General features: G+C 44.1%; 1 protein-coding gene across 1 annotated transcript in view; it reads right to left on the minus strand.

Annotated features, from left to right (window-relative positions):
- Positions 1–12,002, minus strand: part of LOC111266496 (zwei Ig domain protein zig-8) — a 50,403-nt gene that overhangs the window by 12,037 nt on the left and 26,364 nt on the right. Inside the window, exon 3 of the mRNA XM_022844027.2 lies at positions 762–969. Coding sequence (XP_022699762.1) covers positions 762–969 — 208 coding nt within the window. The remainder of the gene's footprint in view (positions 1–761; positions 970–12,002) is intronic.

Here is a 12,002-nt window from a genome sequence, read left to right on the forward strand (position 1 = left end):
CTTTCTCCGGACGCATATCCAAAACAAACGAGATGCCACTATATATAGCCCGTGACATATATAACCAGGCGGTGTCATTGCTATATATTACAGGATACTTCCATTAGATGGTGACGGAGGTTGAGTCCTACACGGTCGCAAAACGCAGCTTAACGTAAGGTGGAGTAAAGAACGGGAATCGAAAGCGGCAAGGCAACTATGGCTAGATATATGGATGATCTGCGTGTGGACTTAATATAGCACGATAGCCAGTATAGATCGCATTATGTAACATATCATTCTCTCTATATGAAAACACGTTAATACGTGCGTTCATTAGTTTCAGTTGGCAGAGAAAGAAGGAGGAGTGACAAATCGAAGAAGTGATTGCCATCTTTCTTCTTTGGTTGCGTTCCATTACGGAAAACTCAAAGGATCTACGAAAAATGAATATAGATGAAACCTGTGCGTCACAATATTGACGACAGAAAGATTCTGATACCTTTTGCACGTCGACGAATTGCATGTGTGTTTGAAGTCACCCCATATGTAATGTGATGGATTAATTACTAAATTTACATAGGTATATATATAGATCAATAAATTAGTTTACACATGTTCACCAAAGCTAAGAGATTCCTCCCATGCCTTAAGCTTTAGATAAAAAAATAAAAAGCTGAGTCCTTTAATCGAGTTCGGAGTGCGTTCGTAACTTCTTAAAAAGTTGTATTGTGCGTATAACGACATAGACATGTTTGTCGCAACAAGAGACCTTCACTTACCGAGTACGGTGAGGTTGACAAAATACGAGATTTTCGGGTCGGAAGATACCTGACATTCGTACCTGCCAGCGTCGCTCATTTGTACGTACTTGATCTGCAACGCCCAGTCGTGGTTGTCTACGTGCATCGTTTGAAAGCGATCGTCTGCTGTGAATGTGTCCATACCAACTGTGAGCACGTGAGCATCTTTACGGCGAATCCACAGTACCTGCGATCCAAACACAGACCCGGTATACGGAAAAAAATCGTCGTTATAGTGGCAGAATTTTTTTTGTATATTTCACGTTCGGTACCTAATTCTTTGGCCATTCCTTTAGACGGCTAGTCGTCAACACAAGGTGAAACGTCTCTACGCTCAAGTTCGAATTTACATTACCCCAAACCTAGCAGGCAATACTGTCAATTAACTCATTGCGTTAAGGCGGAGACAGTGACTAATGGGTATCTGTAACAGCTGATCTAGCCCTTATCTATAATACTATGTAAAAAAAAAAAAAAAAAAAAAAAAAAAACTAAAAGACGAATAACTTTCCTCGCTTGATCTTTCGCCAATTCGTTTGTTATTTTGTTATTTGTCGGGTATCAACCCTACACATACGCACGTGTCGGCTGCAAGCAAGTTACTGCGTACTCACTACGAATTGCTGGTATTATCTTAGATACGTTAGAAAACCCATATATACACATATATATAATCCTCCTGGTTGAACGTTTGCTTACGCGTACCATCATGCGAAATGGCCGCGTCCATTACTATAGATTTCGTTTCGAGTATTGTTTTTTTATTAACTCGCTTCTGTGCGTCACGGACCTCTAAACAAGTACTACAACTTTGATCAAATGTCTACCACCTAAACTTAAACGTCATTGTTAGAAAGACGCTATCATTTGTGAAACGGTATAGCTGGTTCGCGTAATGCGATTGTTGGTATTTTCACTGTCTTAATTATGTGGCCGATTTCGCTATTCTGACGCCTTATTGCTCACATAAAAGCGTCTGTGCCTGCTACTGTTGTATCTGTCGCGCTAGATTCATCGCCTGACTGAAATAGTGGCCCTAAAACGCCAATTGTGGACTGGCCCGTGAACTTTGTTGAACGCTTTGTCTAAAAACAGTGGCAATAGTAGAATCAGCTCCCACCACTTGTCCAATTTGGACGGCTAATTGCTTTCGAAAATACGGGAAAGGATTTCGGCTCGTTTATCCAGTGCGCGACTTAGGCCTATTCCCTGCTTGTTTAAAGGCTGGCTTTAGAAAACGTCGTACATAGGAACGTCTGTACTTGAGCACTGTTTGTTAGAGATCGCTTCTTAATGCTACGTCGCTCGTAAACCGTACCCACTCGCTATAACATTTTTTGCCAAAATGTGACTTTGCGCTATTATCTATCTAGAGACATCTTGCAATGTATACAGTGGCAGAAGGAATAGGGTAACTGCTATTGTATGTGTTGTGATTCATTAATAGAGTATGTTAAACTAAGCTAGCTAACTATGTCGCCAATACGACGGCCGCTGACGGCAACGGATAATTGTTCGTTCGTACGCAACACAAGCCTTTCCCTTTTATGTAGCATTTGAAAAAGTATGACCAACATGTAAACGTCAAAAGCAGCAATCGATGATCGTCACAAATTCAAGGCGTTTGCTTAATTCAGTCAGGAACAGTTGCATTGAACCGTACTTCGTCTAAACGCTTCTAAGTCCTTGTTATACATTAAATTATTGATGGCCTTGCTTTTCTGTTATAAGCAATATGACAGTAATATATCAACTTGCTTCCAAATGACTGCTATCCAATAGGCTAGGAAAAGGAATAAGCTCGAGTCCTAATAGTTATGGTTGCTGACGATCTCTAAATCTAATTGACGAGACCTTTTGAACGTCAGATGGAGTTACCGTTAAGCAAAATGCATATTCTATCTCAACGATTGTGGACAATTAAATATGACTTTGTTAATTTTTTTTTGACAAGTGTAGACCGCACTTGAGTTTCGTGTCTGCGGAAACGAAAGAGTTTCGCAATGGCCGCAATATCTTACAGTGTAAAGGTGTCGTCAATAAGGCCTCTACATCTTCTCTCTAAAGATCCTTATCTCAAGATTTTTACTTTTGGCGTGCTGCAATCAATTAGGTATCAGTATGGCGGGTACAGATAAGCTGCTGCATCGTGGTCCTACGATATGAGCAAATATACAGTTTTTCTTCGAAAACGATGCGCAACCGCATATTAACATAAAGATTACTCAATGTCCTTTCACGGACATCTTTACCGCTGTAGCATAGGAAAAGTATGTGTAATGCTGCCTAGCATCAAACGTCGAGAAGGAAAACGAGGTAAACCTAGGAAAACGAAAACCTAGTAAACAATTGATGTCGGCCGATTGAAATTGCGCCGAATAACTTGGCAGCTCGGAAATGGCTGGTTACCGCAAGCGACTTTTCATGGTTGGTAGCATCGTCAGGAGACGATGAACAGCAAAAGGAATGAAGCTCGAATAAATGAGGGTAAACAGACAGTGAAAGAGGAGGAAAGAAGAAAGATGACATCCCGCTAGCTGCGCCATCTCACATCGTATATACTGCCCGAGAATTGCCCCTTAAAGATGACGTTTGTACAAAATCCAACAAAAACACTAGTATGCAACAAAAAACTTCGCCCACAGATTGCCTACATGGGGCTCCTCCCTTGATCTACCTCATTTGCGGCATCTCATATGAAACGCGGGAAATTGCTATTCGAATGCAGTAATGTGTCCGCGACAGAACGAATAGATAGTTTGATCAATAAGGGAACATGCGGAAATGCTATTTTGTTAATCTAAGTGAATGAATTATATATATAAGGGCGATTCTTATTGGAAATTATCCCATATTAAATATGGAAAGTTGTTCCAAGCATAAGTCGTGACAACTCTCAATGTAAATGAACTGGCGGGGTTTCCACTGCTCTATTTAGAAGTCAAACTGTTCGGCTTTTTAAGCCTTTAAAAATAGCAGCGATCATCTAAACAATATATACACACACATACATGTAAACCTCTTCACGAAGCCATTTATAATTGTTATTTAAGTAACGCAGACAAACAATTTACCGGGGTTGTTTTTTTATTATAACAAACCATTTTGTTCACTGCTGATCCAGAATATTTTTCAGACACCACTAATGACCCTCTAGTCAGACTGATAAGTCACTATACGTATCAGATTCTTTTTGACAGGACACACTTTCAGCGGCGACATAGGGTTATCTGATTTCTGGTGGCCAAACAAAGCTCTCACAACGAGGCCAGAACGACCTCGATATGCAAAAGCAATGCGCAGTTTGTTGGCGGGTACTTTGTCAACATGTCGATCTTATCAGTCAGTATCGCGTGACATCGACGACGCTAACCATTAAGCGGCTGTAAGAAGGCTCTCAGTTGACGCTGCCTACATCACTGTTATAGGCGATCACTCATCGAGCATACCAGTGCCGACTTCGTGTCACTGCCTTTACAACTATTAGTATGTTATTACGCTTACTAATGTTTCTCTAACCACAGAAACAGGGGCAGGCTACGGGTCGTAAGCTAGTTATTGGATTGCTAGCGGGCTTGTCTCATGTCTTTCCGTCAATTATCGAAACACAATAGCCTGGCTGGAGAAACGGCTTCATGTTGACCGGCGAGAGCTGGTTGTGACCACGGGATCAGCAGCACGTGAACGAAAGCTGCAGCCTTATTTTTTGCCAGCTCCAGTCCAAATGTGGCGTTCACCGATGAACAACTTGGCGAACCTTCGTTGTCAACGGAACTTTTTCGTTGCTTTACGTTCATAGCAGGTCCCGAGTAATAGGCTCACTTATTTCATGTCAAGGGGAGCATCGACTCCGACTTGCCTGTACGTTGCCTATAGGTATATTATCAAGCATGCACTGCTACGATCTTTAGCCTATAGTGAATTGTACTTTGTTTCATCTGTGCAAGGAACGTTTACTTTAGAATATATCAAATACACTATTGCGACGTCCTAGTTTACAATTACATGTTGCTCTTTTCTATGAAAGGATGCTTGTGCGCTCAAAAAAATGCTCTTGCCAATGGCCAAAATGACCCTTTGCTTATATCTATCCAGAAGATACATAGTATCACGAAAATAAATAGCTTATAAATAAAATGTTTGGCGAAAAAGCTTTTCCTATTAGATCTAATCCGCTAGATAAAAACGTCCTAATGCTTCTTCAGCGTACACAATATTTTTCAATGTAGTGTTTGCACTTTTGACGTCCTTGGATATCGTTATATAGAACATGACGCGGCTTTTGAGCTTAAGATGACTAGTCAGCTCACCGCGACGAGTGATATGTCTGTGCCCATTTTTAAGTCCTTGCATTTGTATTGCGTTGTACTATCAATGAAAGGCATATTAAATAATAAAAGTTACCCGCAAGCTTCAACAAATCATATCGTATTAGTCGGATCACCGTATTCTCACCCAATATTAGTCTAGTACGGAACGAGAGATTATAGGATCTTAGTTTTCTCAGTGTTGCTGGTGTCGTGCGACATTCTGCCCCTCTGCTACTTCTACGTCCTTTACTGTTTCGGTCGGTTAACCAATAGATCGTAGTCGTTTTCTATTGATCGGCTTCAGTGTGACGTATCGAGTGAAAAGCAGTGAGAATTCAAAAAAAAGGCCTGAGGTGGATGCAGATAAGGCGGCGGAACTGAGCGCGCAAAAGGAGGAAGGACATGGGAGGAAGGAACGGAAAAAGATGAAGGACGGCCTTATCCCTAAAGAGGCAAGCCGAGCAGGAGCTAGACGAAGCGAAAGCGACGCTCGGGCAACAACAATGCCACCAGGCGTCTTTTCCTACTGGTGCTGTTGTGACGGCTGCTATCAAAGCTCTTATGCCCAGCCAACCCGACGATCGCTTCCTTGCTACTAGCTGCAGGTTGCTGCCGCTCAGCCGATGACACAAAGCAAGAAAAATGGAACGACCCTCTTCATCGGAGATTTGTTAAAAACTGTCCTTGTGTCCTCCACTGTCCTTCGCATTTCGGCCACCCGGCGCTGGAGGGGGGCTCGGCCGATGCCAGCTCACGGATTATGTTTCTTCCATGTGATATACTGGAAAAGCGGAAGCGTCGAACGGTACAAGTCGGGTTCGCCAAACCGTTCGAACTGTGCTTCTGGCTGGCCGAAACGAGGCTTACGTGAGATTGGATCCTGACGTTTGTACAGCGAGAGAACTGCCGAGAGAGAAAGGAAAAACGGAAAGTGGATGGCCGTTGCTACTACTGTTGTCAAGATACGTATACTCAGCCATGCAGCAGCGGTCTCGTTCGCATCAAAAAAAAAAACGTAGCAATACGACACTGTACGCCGATGACCATCTGGCTGAGTCGGTTCGTGCGCTCGCGTTGGCTTGAGCGTTGCTCTACCGCTTCATTTTTCTAAGTTTTCCTCCAGGAAACAGCGAAGAGTATCGTCAAGTCATTCCGGCAGCTGCTCATGTATAAGGATCTAACTTTTCCAGTGCTTTCTACGCCAACCAATACTAAGGTCACCTTATTTGCTTGGCTTCTGGCTCCCAGGCAGACCAGCAAACAAGGAGAATAGCACGTTGGTAAAGGATGTACACGATAACGACATGCCTATGCGATCGACTGTTAGTTCTATACACTATACAGGGTATCGTGGTTGGTCGCCAGGCCAGTTTCGCCTGCTCTTTATGGTTGACTGGTTGACAGCGGTGACTTGGCGTTGAACTGCTCCTTACCGCCGCCGGTAACAATGGTGAACAATAAAATTATCCGGAAGAAAGATAGGCGAGAAGTAACTGTGGACGCAGCCGTTGGCGACGGAAGCATCAAGGATAGGGCTGTTCTATCCGATAGGTCGGACAATAGAGGAGCCTCGGAACAGCGAAGTAAACATTTCCTACCGCTGTGACGATGTCGAAGACACTGTAACGATGTGACGCGCTGTCTAGCCTTCGTCCTGCGCTGTTGCTTCTGCCGTCACTACTGCGGTCCTCAACTCGGTTTTCCTGGCTTGGCTCGAGGTAGTGCTTGCAACTGCCGGCATAGGAAGGCTGCTAAAGAGCCAACGACATGCGTCGAACAAGGTTAATAAGAAAGGGAGTGTTTACACTTCACAGCGTTGACAGTTTGCCCCAGTTGCTCATAGTCTCCGTCCTTTCTTTGCTACCCGGTCACTGACAAGCGTTGCCAGCTTGTTTCCTCAGAAAGCAGCTTTGAGCACCCCTCGACACTGCTAACTAGGCCAGCCTGGTATTCCGCACTGAAAATGTGGCCCTCCGTGTAGCGGACAACGCACTACGAAGTAAGAGTTGCATTTTTTGTTCGTTTGCCTCTGCTGCAAGTGTTAGTGACTTAGAGATGGGCGGTTCAGCAAACCTCGTTGCGATGTTTAAGCTACTGAGCTCTGATAGAAAACGACTGGTATATTTGGTGCATGCATGTGCGTACAGATACATTTGCAGATATGCTGTGCACGTAAAATACAGAAAGCGTTGTTATACTTATTTTACTTGTTTTTTGTCCTAACGCGAAACTGACGGATGGGTCGGGGCAACTTATCTTTTCCAGTAAAACGTTTACGTTTTTCATTTTATTACAGCAGTATATTGAAGCATACCTGCATATGAATATTGTACATAAACAAACATTTAATTCACTCAGCAGCTGACTTCCATCCATATATTGGCTAGTCCATTTAAACTTTACATTTAGCACCGGGACGAACCGTCATGGGTGATAATACCTACTTGAAAATGCGGCTCTATGTGTACGCTTCTTCTATACGAAATATTGTTAGTCTATGTTCGCTCTTGACTATAGGAACGCTAGGGAACAGTTGAAGATTGACATGTACGTAAACCTCTTGAACCTGATATACTTTTTTCTGCTCCCCTTCGTCTTATTTGCGTTTTAACGGCCTGGTTATAGAACCTTCGCCCTCTGGTTGTCCACTCGACAGGACTTCAAGGCATTTTCCTTTCTCAATCCGGTCTGCTTAGGCCAGCTAGTCGTGAAGCGTATTCTTTCTTTTGGTTATAAAAGTCACAAAAATCAAGGCCTCCCAGACCAAGCACCCAACGCAAAACCGCCGGTGCTGTAGTGAAGCTATCAGAGCGTTCTTGTAACCACTGATTGTGACTTTGTCGTTTTTGTTGTCGTCAAGCAACGTTGACACCGATGGTGGCACCAGCAAGGACAGCGAGTCGAGTAGCGCAACTACTAAGAAGAGTCCACTACAGAGAGCCGTATGTAATGCAGTCTTAGTATATGTTCCATATGTACACACGAGCGTACACATATGTACATGTACATTATACATACACACGTGTATTAGTGCATCACGTCGTTGAGGACATGCGGGTAAGAGAGGCTCAGTAGGGACCAATAAGGCAAATGTGCCCTATACGGCAACCGTTGTCCTACAAGGCGCGTACTTGGTCGCTCAAGGAACAAACGCAGTAGACCCTGCCATTCAAGAGAGCCCTCGTAGTTGAGGGCTTGAGAAGGCTACGCGTTTCTGTCTGAAAGTGAACGTACGAACGCTATTGAACCAAATGGAGGCAAGGGAGCATGAAGGCAACGGAGGCTACTAGGATTAGCCGGAAACTGCGACGCAGCTTTCGTTTTTCTTCACACCGCCGCTGCTGCTGTCGCCTCGATGAAAGCTAAAATAGAAAGGAATTGACGACCTCCGTAGCAGTTGCTTATTAGGAGTCCGCCCCAGCTTGAATAACGTGAGCATTCGCAGTTTCACATTTGTTAACTCTGTTGTCGGCTCGTCTCACGACGATTGTGCGTATGGCATTAAAGCTGAACCCGCCAATCCAACATCAGCACTCTCTATTGAAAAGGGCCCTTTAGTTCCTTTTACACACACACGCACGTTCATACATAGCTATATACAAACGCCACGAAGAGTTCAAATGGTATGCTACTGTTGCCGCTAGTTTCTCAGTAGAGGAAGTCTTTTTCATTTTGAGCTTGAAGCTAATATAGATTTTCACACACTGTTCAAGTGTAAAATGTAATTTGGCTAATGGATGGATTCTTCTTGGTCTGACAAGGCGTGCGTATCGCTTCAACGTGTGCTTCTGTCGTTGACTGGCCGGGTCTCTCTGGCCTGCGGATGCTGTGTCCCCCTTTTTCCTATTGAGATGTGATCTGCTTGTATCTGCCTGCCGTCCGTTAGCTAAGGGATGAAACACAGAGGGAGAAACGGACACCGTTTGGTCGCCAGCGATAACTTAGCACGGTCTGTCTGCAATCTGTACGACCTCGTCTCGCTTCCCTCCGAACAAGGGCATAAAACCCTGGAGGGTCGTTGTCGCAAAGAATAACAAGTGGGCGGCACGGAGAAATGAAGGGAACAGAGAAGAGGACAGACTGTTCACCATAGTAAAAAAGCCATAGGAAAAAACTGAAAAACTGCGAAAATCTAACAGAAGGCGAACGGAGAGGTTGGAACAATTCCTGCTAAGGAGTTTAGGGTTGAACGAAGTTCTCGAGGTTGACTCTTCTTTTTTCCTGCTTCAAGGTTTTCACCAGTATTTTATGCCCTCTTCTCTGGCATGCCTTTTACTGTGCTTCGACAAACAGCTCAGTCTCGTCGCACAATCTCGATGTCCCGTGTCTTTACGCTTCCCTCTAAGGTGTCGCGAGTTCCATTTTCCATATTGCTTTGTCTTTCGTAATACGGTCATCAGTCGTAGGCCGAAAGGACTCGCCAAACTGAGTCAAGATAGTGACAATCTGATTAGCTACCCGGCAGACAGCAGTAAAACAGACCGCTTCCTGAAGTGGTTGATGTCCTAGTCAAACGCGGCTAAGACGGAGAAGTTCAGCAAGTGCTCGAGCAAAATAATTTGGGACAAGCACTGGCAACTTTCAATTTCTAAGAGTAGTTCGATCACCTGCTTACAACAGTGTAGAGAAACAAGGAAACGTCTGAGGGGCGGAATTGGATCCTCTTAGGATATTGGGTCGTGAGTAAGCAGCGAAATGTATGGCGACGGAAAATGCGTACGCTGACTAAGGGTTACGTACTAAAAGCAAATATTATCTCGACGAATCCATGCCTGCCACCGAACAAGGTAACCTTTTGATTCTTTTCCGGCCTGTGTATGCTTGGTTGCAGTTGTACGCCGACCTTCGTCTCTGGCAAGCATAGCTATGACATACGTTTAATCACGCGTTTGTTCGTTTTGCACAAACCTTAACAAATCATTAGTTAGTTTTTTTCACGCACTCATCGGTTAGTAGTTGAGTTTGCGGGTGGCGCGAATGGTTGGTAACTCTAGTTTCAAGATCTCAAGATCGTTTGTTTGGGCTCAGAAACCACCGGCACCTAGATCTCGTCGCTTGAACAAATCATGGAATAAGACCGCGGTGTGTTCGCTCATGGTACTGAGGGCACGTGCAGCTTTCCGTCAGACACTATAACGGGTAAACAGTCTCCATTTTGCGCAAATAGCTGTTGTTATCAGACCCGGCATAGCGTATTTACCCCTAAGCCCACTGAATGAAAGCGCTTCTCAAAGCGTTCGATCATTCAGTTGGCATTGCAACTATCGACCAATCAATCTCTTCTTATTGGAGAAAATGCCAACGAGCGAAAAAGATCAAAAAAAAAAAGTGTACTATTCGTAACCTGTACCAAACAACTTCCCGCACGCTCCGCCTTATAGAACAATTTGGCTAGAGCGGCGAAAAAGTTCCGGGGTCGCATTGACATCGAATTCCGTAATCTTTCTGGTCTAGTCTAATCTCTGAGTGTCCCTCTTCGGACTTTTTGTCTGTGTTTTAATACTGGAATAATGTAGCAACTGAACCGTTGTTTGTCCCGTTTCATCAGATAGCAAGAACAGGCCGCATACATCCCAAAGGACTGATCACTGAGTAGTGTCGAGTGGTTGGCTCTGTAACTTTCTGGCTGGTCTATTTCGTTCGCTTACGCTTTTTTCGTGTAGAATCAAAAAATTAATAAGTCTTATATATGTGTTGTACAGCAGTAAGTGTATAGTCGGGCAGGTTAGGTGTAGTATATTACAATTGGTTTCTTCTTTACGCCTGCGTAGTGATGCACTGTATCCTTTAAGTACGATGACCATTGCATACTGGACGGGCTGTTAGAAAAACTTAAATTGACTTAGTATGAGAGAGGCTCTGGACTGCTATTATACGGGCTAGATATACAATAAAACTGTATAAGGCAGCGCTATTGTTGTCTCAACAAGAGACTCACTAAAAGTTGATAAACTTCTTGTCTCTTGTTTCTACCTTCCTAGGCGGCACTTGGATCAAGCACTGCACCGGTGCGCGAAACGGCCGTAGCGTCACATTTATTTATATTATCTCTTATTAAAAGCCACAAACAGCTCACAGAAACGGTCAACAACACAATGACATTGTGTGTACAAAACCACCAGCGCAGCGCCAAATACCAGGCGACCACTATGAAACATGGCGACTTGTTCTTTGCTTTCCCGGCGTCAAGTCAGCAGCTAGTGACCTTGTAATCAACCGCTGGCTTCCTTATTATATATATATATATATATATATATATATATATATATATATACTCTACTTTTACTGCCCTTTGACGCCGTTACTTTGACAACTTCGACAAGTTATGTTCTAGCATCTCTTTTGCCGTATGTGGGCAATAGCAAGCAGAGAACTTGCTATGCAGCTAGGGAAGCACGCAGGGTTAGTCCAGCCACATTAGCGGGGGCTAATTTGCCCATTGCCAGGTCATAGTTTGCTCGTTTGGCCGTGCGCAGTATATTGTTTAAGTCAAACCGGCGTCACTGGAATAGAAAGGGCTATATTGTACTAAACACAACGCGATCAAAAACTCCGGTAGGAAAGGGAAAGTACCAGTCAAAGTCAAATTGAGGTGACTAAATGATAGTAGCATTACTGTTAGTGCCTACCGAATATTGGAAGAAGTCGTGACGAAGCTGAACACGGACGTCGAGCGAAGACCAGGTTGAGCCAGGATGGCTTATAGGCCTGGAAGGATAACCGAGTCTAAGCACCGCAACTGCTGCCGTTGCCAACGCCCGTGGGGTCTCGGGGACGAGCTACTCGTCGGGGACCATTTGCAATGAACTCAGAACGATGAATCGCACCAACCTAGGTAACGAATAGTACCTATTGCTTCCACTTGGTGTTTAGCCCTAATACGCTAAGATCAACCGACATATTCACGGGT

Source organism: Varroa jacobsoni, unplaced genomic scaffold (genome assembly GCF_002532875.2).
Source record: "Varroa jacobsoni isolate VJ856 unplaced genomic scaffold, vjacob_1.0 scaffold_1091, whole genome shotgun sequence".
Taxonomy (NCBI): domain Eukaryota; kingdom Metazoa; phylum Arthropoda; class Arachnida; order Mesostigmata; family Varroidae; genus Varroa; species Varroa jacobsoni.